Below are 13,678 nucleotides of genomic sequence, written 5' to 3' on the forward strand. Positions count from 1 at the left end.
GTCCGCTCCTACGTGCAGAAAGTGAGGCCATTTTTCTCCAAGTTCCCTGACGGCGTTTCCACGGCAGGGGTACTCACTGCTGAGGTGAGCACGCTTTCCGATTAGAGGCCTTATCGCGGCCCTGACTGCGGCACTGTCTGGCGTAGCTGTAAGACAACTTTGACGTTATTTGTTTAACGCGCTCGCACTGCGATATGCGAGATAACGTTTACGCGCCTGCAAGGGAAGTCGCCAGATTGATACCACAAATGGTGGACGAGTGCAAAGTAAAGAACGATAAGGTGTTAACAGCTCCTGTCACCTGTTAATTCTTTATTTATACGCCTCGCATCGACGAGCCGGTTATTAAATCAGGCCGATTACTTCATGGGCAGGAAGTGATCTCGATTGTAAGCAGCTTTCTTCCGCAAGAAACGGTCTTACGGATCTGAAATTTAAATAAATTGTGTCCTGGGCATTCTCAACGTCTAATACAGTTTTTAATGGGATATCTCGGATTCTCTTCGATTAGTAGGTGGGTTTTCGTTTATTATTTCGTTAAGCTGAGGAGCGAAAGCGAAAGTGGAACTCTGCCAGTCTGGGGCTCTCTCGGATCTTCCGGCTGGCCGGTTCAAAGTTCGACCCGAGGCCGCCGCCATTTTGAATTTTCGCGCGCATCTGAGAGGCGGCGACGCCGCGTGTCAGTGCTTCCGAACGACGCTTAGCATTGTCAGTAGATGACGGCAGATGACAGCGATAGATCGTGCCGAATGGTTTGGGGGTCAACCACGTGTGTGTTATCGAGGAGAAGATGTCATTGAATTATGATTGGCAAGCCGACGGCGACGACTCCGACGAGAGTGATCCCGGCAACAGGTGAGCCGGCCGTCCGGGCGGTTGCGTCATGCCGGAACATGATTTACAGTAGCATTCTAGAGTTTCGCGAGGAATACAATGGGATACGGCTATGTTTACACATTTTTTTAACAGCTCGGTATCTCTAAATGACGCACGATGCATGCCACTCGTTGTCGCCGTAGAGTTTGCTTTTCAATCAGTTTAATCTTGGGCAAGTGACGACCACGGCTAATGGTGGAACCTCAATTTTCACTTTTTTTAAAGTACACGCTGACAGGTGGCACGATATCAATTGTAATTTGTGATAAGAGGCGAAATCAGGACTCGAGGGCATTTCTGGGGCCGCCGGTTTGTGTACTTTTTGCGGTAAGTGTCGAGTAACCTTCTAGTGGCGTAAAAAATATCTGGGGTGACAGGAGGGCACATAACCTCACTCGATGCCAGTAGAGCGCTCGCCGAGTCCTGAGATACATTATCTTAATTACTGATCGGTTTAATCTTAGGTTCTGATATCCCTGGCGCCAACAATGTCAGTTAACTTGAGTCAAGTCACCTGTAAAATTGGAACACGCAGTTCATGTGCAAAGGCGAGTGTCGGAGTTCAATGGTCTTGCTTGTCATGGAACGGAATCAAATCACATATACTGGATATTTAAATCAAGTCGGAGTAGTTGAGTTTGTCATCCATCAAATTCAGTTTGGAATTTGGCACCAGGAAGATAACGATCACCCAAGAGAAAACATGCTTCGAAGCAGAGAACATACCTCATTATTCGACCGATGATTATACATTCGTCGGAATGTCTCTTTACACTTCCTGGATTCGTGATGTTTATTATTATTAGTCCATATTTAACGCGGATTCGCGGAGGCGCTTGGATGCCTGGCTTGTTTGAAGTTACTAGGAGAGTCCGGACAGATGTGAAGAGGTTTCAAACATGCCCTGTTATCTAACGTACCCTTCTCCCTGATAAGGCGATGCGCTCCGAAAATAATGTCCGAAGGTGTGATTCCTTATCGGCGAATCTCACTCGTTTTGTCAATCGCAGTCCCGCGCGAGCCTTTTCTGCATGCGGTATGTGTTCCTGTGTCTCCGTCTTCATTATAATTCTATTGTTAGATTTATTAATACTAGCGAGGGAAAACGCGCTTTTAATCCGAGTATTAACGAAGCATCGCTACGCAATGGATTTTCTGTGGAAGTCGCGAAAGACAAGGAGTAATCGCAGTGTGGCCAGTTTCGTGTGAATTCCCTAATCTTACTTTTGGATATCCGTTAAGGAGAAATCGTCTTAAACGTTGCTTTATCTGTTCCCGTTGGAAAGAACTGCTGCTAATTATTTTCTCACACACAGGTTTTTCGTAATTTTATCATACAGCCATTTGTCGGCCGTTTCACCACTCACGATGGCGATTACGTTGTACAGATACTAACGTTTTAGGAGTGCCGATTAATCGGCAAAGTGGCTACCTTTTATCAGATTATATCAACAGATTTCCGACGGAATTGCCACGATTGGGCAATCCCGGGTAGTTCAGGCCTGGAACTGGTTCTGGATTCATTAAAGTTCGGAGGAAGAAAATTAAATTCGTGCCAAAGAATTTTTATGTCTAACCGAAAATGTTTTTCTGTCGTAGGAAAACCGGCTCTTTCAGTCCGCCTTCGGAATTCGAGGACTCTTTGTATGTTATGGCAGATCTTTACGGACAGACACCGCCTAGAACACGACTCATTCGCAGACAGAGGCAGAGAAAGCAGAGAGTATCGGCTGGGTAAATACGGAATATCATTCAGAAGTTGTAACCTTGCGAACCAGTAAACAGAGATTTTCAACGACCTCATACATATCACTATTCAATTTGATTTGGAAAGCTAAGTACAAGGCATACACCATGAGTTTTAAGAGACACGGTTCATCCAAAAGGAGAAACAAATTAAAATTGTGAGCATTGACATTTTATTTATACTCTGAATTTTATTTATACTCAGGTTTGTATTCATTGTCAAGTTTATATAAAAGGATTGGGGGAAACTTTAGTCGTCTTTCCACAGGGAAGAAAAATTTTTAACCCACGAGTCTCGACCCAGGACCAATCCTTGTCGCCGAAGCAACTTGGACACCATGCTGGTCAAACCTACCTGTGATAAAACTGTCAAGATCTGCGAGGAGGGAAAAGAAGAGGCTGCTAAAGACGGGAGTCGGAAGTGTAAGAGAAGTCTGAAATTATTACGCGGTAACGAGAGGGATTTGAAGCTGGACGTTGGCGCTGCTCTCAGTTACGTAGACAAGGACGATCACCTGCAGGTCTCCACTCCGAACAACATGAAGGTAGGCATTTAAACAAAAAAAGAGGCTCGGATTGTTTAACGCCGGCTAAAGCCCAAAATGCATTGGGGTTCCTTTCAGGTCGAGACTAGAAATAGATTTCGCTGTCTGCTGTCCAAACCGGTTGGGGTAGAGGAGAAGAAAGCGGAGAAGGTCAAGACGCCTCTCGTGAATTCGACAAAGGAAGAGACCGCCGCGCAATCGCCGAGGTCGCAGAGCATTAAAGAAAGGGAGATATTCCACGACACCTTTTCCTTTCTAATCAAGCTCGTAAGTAGCGTCTAGTCGTCCCGAATTAGAGAGTTATCGCATTTCGGGGACGAACCTAGTGAATTTCCCCGCGTTGAGGTATCTCGGTTTTCAGGGGAGTTCCGACAAGGAGCGCAATTGCCATCGACAGATGAGTCGAGAGGAGACGCGATGGCAGAACGAGTTGAAGGACTTGATATGGCTCGAGTTGCAGGCTCATCACGCGGAACGCACACCGATGGCGCAGGACGAGTATCTCTGCAAACAGAGAGAGGCGGTCGGCACGCTCCTGGCGGAGATCATCAAGTACAGGTGAGACCTCGCCGACAAGTTCTACGCCTAGAGAAGGAGAAACTCGAATGGAAGACGCTGCCGCTTCGACAGGTTCGATTCGACCGCGAGAATTAGCGAGACCGGCTCAGCCTCTATGACTTGTAACGACGACCCGGAGAGCAATGCGAGTTCCCTGCCGAGTCCGAATGTCGATTCCAACGTCTGTCCAGGATGTCTGTCGATGTTCTGCCGAGCCTGTTCGCGGGCCCAGTCGGAAGCTCTGAAGCAGGTCGAGGGACTCCTCGCCAGGCTGGAAGCCGCGGAAGTCCTGTATCCGTCGTCCCATGCCTTCGCCACGCATTATCCTCTCTACAAGAGCCCCGAATTCACCGACAGAGTCAAGGCCATGTGTCTCTGGTACAACATGACCAAGCACCATCGACTAAAACTCCTCATTCTTGGGAAGCTTCTCATGCTTCTACATACCAAAAAACGCCACGAGGACTCTAGCGATTCTGGAATCAGGTGAGGTATTAACGCGGTACCGTTTATTATAGGATATGGGCCTTAGAAAATTGGCTTCATTTGAGACGTGTTACCTAGGACGATTTTTATGTCGATGGGACCTTACGCGATTTAACGCGTGCAAATAATATTTCAGCTCCCGATCCTCCGATACGGTAGATTCGATGGAGTCACGGCAGGTCCTGGTGCGATTTGAGTTGTCCCAAAATGAGGACAGCATCAGTCCCTCGGATAGCAGCAACAGTAATTCTTCGTCAGTCGGTGGATTTTCATTCGGGCCAACTTGGCCTTCCAGGCCTGAGCTGTCCTATTCATGTCTGGATGACGATAGACTCAATCGCTTAGACTTTTATCTCTTAGAATTTGACAGAATTGCGTACAGGTGAGTTTTTTGCCTGTCTCGCGACTACTGCTTAGTATCGTTTAATAACTCAGGAAATACGTGTATTTTAGGAAGTACATCGAAGACGTCTTAAAGACTCGAGGACTTAGGAAGAGCTTGAATTTTTTGGAGCGACTGCACACGTCAATTTTGAGAAAGGCAAGGTTGACTTTACAGAAACCTGACTCCAGCGACAGCGAAGGGAGTGCCACCGAGGAATACGAAGGCGATCGCGAGTTGAAACGTTACGGAGTTTGGAGTCCGGAAGCACAAGCGTTACATCTTCCGTCTTATAGGTATCTCGAAGATTGTAACGACCACTATTGGTTGTTAAAAGTGTGGTGAATATGTATACATATTTTTTTTTAGGGCAGCGTTCGTGTTCCTTTCCCGTGTTCCCCTGGACGTGGTCCACGAGTTCCTCAGAATAAGACTGGAGCAAAAGCCAGATCAACCGAGCACTTTGTCGGTTGGTCAGTTGATGCGCGAATTGAGAGAAGGCATCAGAATCGCTTGCATACATCGGGACAGATTTGCAGCTCACTCGAAAGCAGCTATTGCCTCCGACGAGAGCATTCGCGAAATCCTTTTCCAAGAAGACGTTAAGGAGTTCGATGAGAGCCTTCAGGCAGTTTTCGAGGTCTACCTGGATTATCTTCAACAGTGGGTAGATATGGTACAACGTCAGAGTTTCAACAAGAATTTCATCGAAAATGAGTGGTTGTTCGTTGAATCCATCTCAGGGAAAATAAAAAATGGCCACGTCATCGCAGCATCGAAATTCTGGTGTGTAGATATCGAGATCCTTTCTTGAAATATTAATTATTCTTGTAATGATCCAGGAAGTTTCTTTTATTTTTTAGTGGGATCGCGTGCACGTTGATTCAGCAGGTGAAAAATTTTCTTACGGACCGTCCTCGAAGACTAAGGGAGTGCGTCGAAGTGAAGGAAGACGATGAATGGTTGACTAAGTAAAATGCTATTTCCATATTTTTTTTTTTAAATTATAGGATTTATTATCGCGATGGGGTTTTATCCAGCGATTTTTTTTACAGATTTCACATGATGTCCATCGGTAGAGAGTGGCAATGCATGTTTGTCGAAGCTCGAGAGGAACTTGTCAAAAGTGTAGCTTTTGCTAGAGCTCTAAGGCGAGATATTGAGAAGTGGTCTGACGGGAAAGAGGAGATAAGCGAATCGGTTAGCAAGTTAAAGGTAAATATTTTGTCAAGTGTATGGATTTAAGTGCAATTTATTTCTACCGATTTATCCTTTTCTTATAGAATGCCGTTGTGGACTTGAGGCATATGATCACGGTCGTGATAGAGAATTTTCAAAATGACATCAATCAAGCGGATGAGCCTAAAGTCGAAAGTGATCGCGCAGCGATGCGCACGAGAATTCGAGAGATTCTTCACCAAGCATACAGAATGGGATTTGAGTATTACAAAGAACTCTGCAAGCTCTTCCTCCCGGAAGAAAGAACCGTTCTGGCTCGTAGTCTGGTGAGCTTTGCTCGACTTTGGATGGACTTTGTCAGGACAAGGTGCGAACGAGGTAGGGGACTGAGGCCCAGGTGGGCCAATCAAGGCCTCGACTTTTTAATGACCGTCTGTGAACCACTCAATACTAAACATTTAACCGACCAAGAATTTGAAGAACTGAAGACGTGCATGGATCGATGCATATCACACGTCGTTGGTACCGCTACGCCAGTTGGAAATTCTGACGTAGAAAGTAAGATTCGTATCGCTGTAAAATATCCGGATAATAACTTAGTAATTGACCTGTTATAAATGTTTTACAGATTTGAAGAAAATTCCCAGATCCAGAGCAACCTCGCCGTCTCAGCCTAGGCCAAGGACGTCGAGTTTTAGTCTTTCCCAGAGATCACGAGAAAATTTGGACTCGCCAGATTCTTCAATGAACGTGAAAAAATATTCAGGCTCTCCTGTGATAACCGATGGACAGATAGTGGCTACCTTAACCGTGCCGGATCGGGCTCTTGCCAGACAACAAAGGATCGCTTTCGCGATTAACAATGTAGAACGTGAGCTAGACGAGAGATTAAGAAGTCGGGAGCTGATAGGGCAGGTTACCGATAGGAAGAAGGACGTCGACAGGGTCTATATCAAAGCGAAACGGGTTACCTTCACTTGGCAGAGAGGCATCAAAATCGGTACGGGCGGTTGAAGGACTCGGAAGTTTAAAGTAAGGTACTCAATAATCGCTAATTGCGTATTCAAATTGTAGGGCAAGGTAGATTTGGAAAGGTTTACACGGTGGTGAACAATAGGACCGGGGAATTACTGGCCATGAAGGAGGTCCAGCTACAACCTGGAGACCACAGAGCGATAAGACGAGTAGCGGAGGAATTGCAAATCTTTGAAGGAATCCAACACAAACATTTGGTTCGTTATTACGGAGTTGAAATTCACAGGGTACGTTCTTCACTTTTTATCCATTCATCTCGAGGGAATTCATTTGTCGATCGTGCGCTTTTCTTGTCTAGGAGGAGATGCTGATTTTCATGGAATTTTGCGCAGAAGGGACTCTACAAAGTCTGGTGGCTTGCAGCGGAAATGGACTACCAGAGTCGTTAGTCAGAAAATACACCCATCAGCTTTTACTAGCCGTAGCGGAATTACACACCCATGGAATCGTTCACCGTGATATTAAAAGTGAGGTGATTTATCTCCTGTACGCACTATTTTAAGCTTTGCTTTAATCGTCTTTATCCCACAGTTGCTAACATTTTTCTGACCGACGAAGGCAATTGTCTGAAGCTGGGAGACTTTGGTTCCGCGGTGCAGATCAAAGCTCACACGACGATGCCTGGCGAACTTCAGGGTTTCGTTGGCACGCAAGGTTGGAGCTCTATGTCCGGTTCTCTGATTTTTAGGCATAGGTATTAATTACTTCCTTCTGCATTGCAGCTTACATGGCACCCGAAGTGTTTATGAAGACGGAGAGCGAAGGCCATGGAAGGGCAGCTGATATTTGGTCCGTGGGATGCTGTGTAATCGAGATGGCCAGTGGTCGACGTCCATGGGCGGAGTATGATTCCAATTATCAAATTATGTTCAAGGTTTGGTTCAACAAAATTATGATACCGTATATAACACCTCACACCGTTTTTTTTTAATTTTCAAGATTCAAACTTTTTAGCTGAATTAGTCGATAACTGGATATTATCACTTGTTATTAACAGGAGTTTTCTGTTGTGGGTTCGCAGGTCGGAATGGGAGAAACACCTCCACCCCCGAAGACCTTGTCGCAGGAGGGTATTATCTTTATTCAGAAGTGTTTACAGCACGATTCTAAAAAACGAGCCACAGCTAGTGCACTGCTCTTGCATACTTTTGCTCGGTCCTACGAGGACGTCAACGTAGATCTTGTCAAGTCGAGTTCTTGAACACCATTTCGCGCGGTTCTTCGGGCGGCTGACACATGGGTAGCTTTATTTATGTACAAATGTGACTTCCCTGAAATGCCTTAATTTATATCCTTCTCCAGATTCTAAGTTGCAGATATACTTCGATGAGCGTACCTGTAGAATAGAATTACCTCGATGGAAACATGCCCTTATAATGGCTAGACATATGTGTACTTCCGGTAAATATAGTGGCTTGAGAAACACTTAAGGAAAACTGGTAGTCATATAAAAATAGACAAGTGAGTTACAGAGATGAGTTGGGAGACTGCTCACGGGCAGGATCGTGCGATCGCATCCTGTGCTGCCCTCTGGTTTCGTACGTTAGCTTTCACCGTTTTTTGCCCCCAAGGGCGGCGCAACGAATTTCTGATAGGAGCTCGCGCACTCGCGATGGCGGTACCATCTACCAGTCGCCGTTGGCGGCTCACGTACTCGTGATGGTAATACCATGCGGCAGTTAACGGTGGTGGCTTACCTACGCTTACCAACACTGCACACTTTTGATGGTAAGGGAAGAACACTCGTGACGCTCCATTTGACTTTATCTACTTATCTACTACTATTAAGTACATTGTTGCCTCGAAGTCGACGTGATGCGGAGCTTTGGGGCACGCGTCGGTGTCGCGTACGGAATTCTCATGCAGCGAATCTGCGTGAGTGCGATCGCTCCTAGAAATCTTCGCGCGTCCCAACCAGCCAAGCGCCAAGCTGCGGGTAGAGATGTTGAATATATGTGCGTTCGGCGCTACACTCGACGAGTATGCGTGAGAGTCGAATACTGCGAAAAATCCTCCCGAGGCTTACCTAACTGCGGATATAAGACGAGTCTTTTCGCGTATGATTTTTACATTTCCCTACTAGCGTTATCGAGCGTTTTTCAACCGTTTTCGAGTGTTTTTCGAGTGTTTTCGAGCGTTTTTCGAGTGTTTTGGAGCGTTATCGAGCGTTATCGAGCGTTTTTCGGTTTTTTCTTTTAAAAATAATAGTGGAACTTACTTTTGAGACACCCCTCGTGTTCTTCTATCCACCTCCGTTTGATCTCGACGTATCTCCATTTCCTTTGCATCAACCATTCCTGGAATTCACGTGATTATGACAACCTCTTTGACACAGTGACATTCTCCTTCTTATTATTTTATTATAAATAATTACCAAATCGATGACGACTGATTCGCGCCTTGGCATGCCCGTAAAATGAATCAGCATTTGGCTCCGGCTTGTGGATAAAAGATAATGGTAATTGAGCGTGTTAAACTAATGTCGCAACAGAGTTTATTTATGCACAAAGAGACGTACATTAATACCGCAATAACTCGGGTGATTTTCCTTACCGAGGTATGCTGTGTATGCTTTCCGTGTAGACGGAAAGTCGAGTTTACTTATTCGGTACGACTACGCGATATTTGCATACGGCGGCGATATCGTGCGCGTGCAAACCCGCGGTTCTAAAGGAGCCTCTTCAGTGGTCAATCAGCCGATTCCTCGCAAAACTACGATTCCTACCCTGAAAAATAAAAATTTCATCCAACCAGATGAATATTTCTTTAAATTGTATCAATGAGATATCTTGTTAATTCGAGGAATAATTATTTCACTCCAACAAACTCGAATAAATTGGACGCGACATTTCCTTCGGAATGACGACAATTAATTGGAGTTCGTTCGCGTCCAATTATTCACTGAATTAACAAAATATTTATTTAGTTACTAAAAATATATTTCTCTGGTTCGGTGGATTTTTTCTCTTCGGGGTGGAATTAGTTTCGATTGCGCAAAAAGAAAGTGGACAGTGTAATTACAGGTGGCGGGATTTCTTTCTGACGCTATCGACAGCGTCCTTTAACAATACTTTAGTAGTTACCGACATTGTCTTAACTATGTGGGCTTTAGCCTGGTATGCGTGTGATATTCTTGGCCGCAAAAATGCGATCACATAAGTTTTTGATATGTATCGAGTGATAACACCTCGTTATCGTGTGTAGTTTCGCACTTATAGCTAGGATAGAACACTTTCACATGTTGTACACTCGAGCTTGATAGCACATCTGCATTCGTACAAGGCGTACGTGTAAGATAAGATTTACCAAAACCAGATGAAAAGTAGATTACATGCAATTTGGTATTTTACGCGACGAACGATACTGGTTAAATTAAAATGTCATTCCTCGGAAGAATCAATTCCTCAAAATTTATCTGGCCGCTGTAACATCTCTTGTTTAGATTGTAACGTATCGTAACTAGAAAACATTTCTTTTATCACGAATTGTTCCGAACGATACGATCCAAATAAACTGACAAATCGATGTCGAAGAATATCACAGAGTGTAATAATAATTTAATATGTTAAAGATTGTTGGGGATGATAACATAACAAAGACAACGCTTCTGTACCTGCAGAGAAACGCCCTACGCAAGCACATCTTAAAATTTGTTTATATATATATAATATGGCTATGCGTTCGTTTCTGTAACGATAACGGAGATACATTTTAGTGGCAATTTCTTTCTCCCTTATATGTACCGCGTAAAAAAAAAAAATGTCAACGCTCCCGAAGCAGCTAACGAACTCCGGTTGTAAACTCTGTGTAAAACGTAACTTATGATCAACGTATAGAAATAACTCTAATGACATAACGAGCCTATATACGCGTATCGCAAAATATCTTCGGTCGAACGCCCCAAGGTGCGTCCTATCGATATACCGACAATTATATATCAACAATAATAAATAGTAATCCCCGTGCAAGTATCAACATCACGGAGAACCTAACGTCGATGCGATCGAAGGATCTTGCGTAGAAACTATATCTCCGCATGTCCAATTAATATACATATTATATATATGTATACGCCAATCTTTCGCGTATCTATGCACACTTATCTGTAATAATTATCACTACTCGATCCTACGCATGCTCGTAATTAATATTAATAATATTGATCACATCGTCCGGCGAGTCTACCGAGCACCACTAGTTTAATACACCACTAATTGCGCTAATTAATTTATAACAAAGGAAATGTTCCCCGATTTTGATATCGTACATGGTACATGGTATTACAGCGCGTGGTTATCCCCTTAACGTGCATTAAACGTGTAAACGTCACGGGTGAAAAATGTGAAAATTGTTGGTTGGTCGAAATTTGACCGGTGGAAATGATCGGATCGATAGGATCGTAAAAATCGATCCGGTATCGCGGGACATTCCCTTTGTCAAAATGTCTACGGTGGATAGAGTCCGTTGACTCGGGGTCGTACAAGAAGTTAAGCGAATGACAGTCAGGCAGACAGGCAGACAGACAGACAGACAGACAGACACAGACAGAGCTACTATCAGCCATTGACAATCCGAATGCGGTGACAATTCGCCGATCTACTCTAAGAAATGGACAAGAGTTTACTGTGCGGGCGCCAATGCAATTGCGACTGGCCGCGCTTATCAGCGGATAAGACGCGGACCCCCTGATAAGGACGACCCCTCGAAGGGCTGCTATGTGCAAGACCTAAAGTTGTTCCGCAATTTGTCCATAATTTCAATTTCAGAGCTCAGTTTGCGAATGAAGTGGAGGGAAAAAATGCACTATCGGTAATTTCATGTAAATCCAAACCGTTATCAGGAGTCTTCGAGGAGTTGTCCCCGGTAATCCGCGGAATCCGCAGGAAAATCGCGCTGTAACGTGGATACCGATCTAAATGAAAGGCAGAACGTCGGTTCCAGCGAGTGAGACATTATTTACACCATAAAGAAATTTTACAGTGCAAACTCGTACAGACGCCGACGTAATGTCGATAGTTGTCCGGTGTAATTCCGGAATTCCGGGCGGGGTAAGACCAGCACCTGCGTTGTTTTTTTTTTCTTTTCTTTTTGACACCTGGAAATTTACACCGGAACCGATTATACATGTCGATGTGCAACGTTACCTGCGGTGTCGACTTCGGCGTCGCTTATCACGGTTGCGGAAACCGCGATTTTGGACGCCGAGTTTGCCACCGAATTCCCACGAATATATGTGCAGCGTGTGTACGAGTACTCGGAGAGACTGTACAGACTATTTCTAAGAGAGTCTGGTGATACGATAATTCGATCTATATATTGCCTACTACACGCATCAGCGACTATTTCGAGGGCCTCGACGCCGGCGTCGCGACGCGGGCTCGTCCTCTTCATCGTCTACCATATCGAGACACGATTTCTACTCGAGCTTAATGATAACGTCGCCGTTATTTCCCTACCTTATTCGATAACATGCGTAACGCGTGATATATGTATATTCTCGGGATATGTACGTAATAATCCGTAGGTACTTCTTTGGCGTAAGTGCGAGTGCGCACGAGTTTCGAGAAATTCTCTAGGCGTTCTTCGGCATCTCTTGGGTGCTTATCGTTAACGTTACCGTTACTACTGGAGTAAATACTCTCGTCGTTGATAAAAATTCCCATGTAAATTTACATACCCAGCAATTGATCATTTCTACGCGACAAGAAATTTCAGGAAAATTACATCGTCTCTGTGATATCATGTTCGGCATCTAAGCTGAGTTAACGCAAAAATGATAACATAATGTTACGTGTTTAATTTAAGTAAAAATCCACTGACATTGTAAATGTACGACGTTAGGTGTATTTATACACCTTCTAAATCTTCGATTAATTTCCGGCATTTCTTAACGATCACGGAAGGAACTGAATGTAACGTTAAAATATCGTAGTAACTGTAACGTTAACTTATTATTAACCTTACTACTCGCGACTAGGATAAATACTTTCTTCGCTTTCGAGGCCTACGAGTGAAATTCTCTAAAAACGCTCCGAGAGCCTCGAATTTAATTTCCGAGATTCCGGAATTCCAATGTTTCCTATAACGCGTTGGAATATCTTTCAATATTTTTTTTTTCTCTTGTTGTTATCTGTTATTTATATAATTATAAGGAGTTTGTAAAGGAGCGTCACTCCTTTCTGGTTCGCAGCATGTTGGCCATTGATCTCAAACTTTGTTCCAGGGCCCGAGCGAACCTCATCGCGTTCGTTCTTCCATCACTGTGGAATGCCGAGACGCAGAAGATGAAGCCATTTTTCCGCATGTTGTAGGAGCAGCCATACCCGTCCGGAACGACCGGTCCATATCCCGCCATGCCTTCGTTCTTCGTTGTCACCTGGAAAAGGAATCGCCTCTTCAGCGTCTAGGATTTCCATTTCCGGCTTTCCGGTCCCTGCCTTCCCTTTTTTCGCATTTTTCCACAAGCCAGCGAGGTTCCCTTCCTTTGGGAATATTCAGGGATGCTCATACATATTCAGCAGGAAAAGTGTACTAGTTATGCCACGCAAATCCCGGTCCCTGGAACCGAGGGAAATAACTATACAGGGAAGAGTGTTATTACCTAATATCCTGCAGAGAAACGGCGACGCAGGAGAAACTTTTTCCGAGCAAACTGCGATTTACAAGGTTTTTATATGTCACGCTTTTATCGGGCAATTGGAAATTTGGTAAGCAAGAAAATTTGGGCGTCTCGTACTTTTATCGGGTAATCAGAATAATTGGGGCAGATGGTCGATAAACATTTCTTTGGTATTCTTTTAGGGCGCTCCTAAGAGAACGCGAGTCTTCATCTTCTCCGGACCATTTGGCGCCTCAGCCCTCGCTGTACGTA

The 13,678-nt window shown here is 44.5% G+C and overlaps 2 protein-coding genes and 1 long non-coding RNA gene across 7 annotated transcripts in view; 1 reads left to right on the forward strand and 2 right to left on the reverse strand.

Moving 5' to 3' along the window:
- Window positions 1–300: 300 nt before the first annotated feature.
- LOC105701164 lies at window positions 301–1,880 on the reverse strand. Its single transcript, XR_001104182.2, has 2 exons — window positions 1,603–1,880; window positions 301–427 (listed from the first exon to the last, which is right to left on the reverse strand). It is a non-coding gene; the product is annotated as an uncharacterized LOC105701164 (long non-coding RNA).
- Window positions 419–8,232, forward strand: LOC105701161 (mitogen-activated protein kinase kinase kinase 4). 5 transcript variants are annotated; one of them, XM_012427617.2, is made up of 18 exons: window positions 419–855; window positions 2,476–2,610; window positions 2,891–3,167; window positions 3,246–3,434; window positions 3,529–3,725; window positions 3,798–4,211; window positions 4,348–4,593; window positions 4,665–4,889; window positions 4,963–5,379; window positions 5,457–5,564; window positions 5,649–5,808; window positions 5,877–6,330; window positions 6,401–6,772; window positions 6,847–7,034; window positions 7,106–7,274; window positions 7,339–7,461; window positions 7,530–7,681; window positions 7,829–8,232. In XM_012427617.2, the coding sequence occupies exons 1-18, from the start codon at window positions 791–793 to the stop codon at window positions 8,006–8,008; spliced, it is 4,071 nt and encodes a 1,356-aa protein (XP_012283040.1). In that variant the 5' UTR covers window positions 419–790; the 3' UTR covers window positions 8,009–8,232. The 5 variants fall into 5 exon arrangements, with proteins under 5 accessions (XP_012283040.1, XP_012283042.1, XP_012283041.1 ...); XM_012427619.1 differs by lacking the exon at window positions 419–855 and adding an exon at window positions 1,102–1,203; XM_012427618.1 differs by lacking the exon at window positions 419–855 and adding an exon at window positions 1,897–1,912.
- A 1,052-nt stretch (window positions 8,233–9,284) lies between these two features.
- The window catches only part of LOC105701102 (choline O-acetyltransferase), a 31,494-nt gene continuing 27,100 nt past the window's right edge, over window positions 9,285–13,678 (reverse strand). Inside the window, exon 11 of the mRNA XM_012427548.2 lies at window positions 9,285–13,183. Within this exon, the coding sequence (XP_012282971.2) occupies window positions 12,977–13,183 (207 nt within the window). The 3' untranslated portion in view covers window positions 9,285–12,976. The remainder of the gene's footprint in view (window positions 13,184–13,678) is intronic.

This window comes from Orussus abietinus, unplaced genomic scaffold (genome assembly GCF_000612105.2).
Source record: "Orussus abietinus isolate OABI.00-Male unplaced genomic scaffold, Oabi_2.0 scaffold28, whole genome shotgun sequence".
NCBI lineage: Eukaryota > Metazoa > Arthropoda > Insecta > Hymenoptera > Orussidae > Orussus > Orussus abietinus.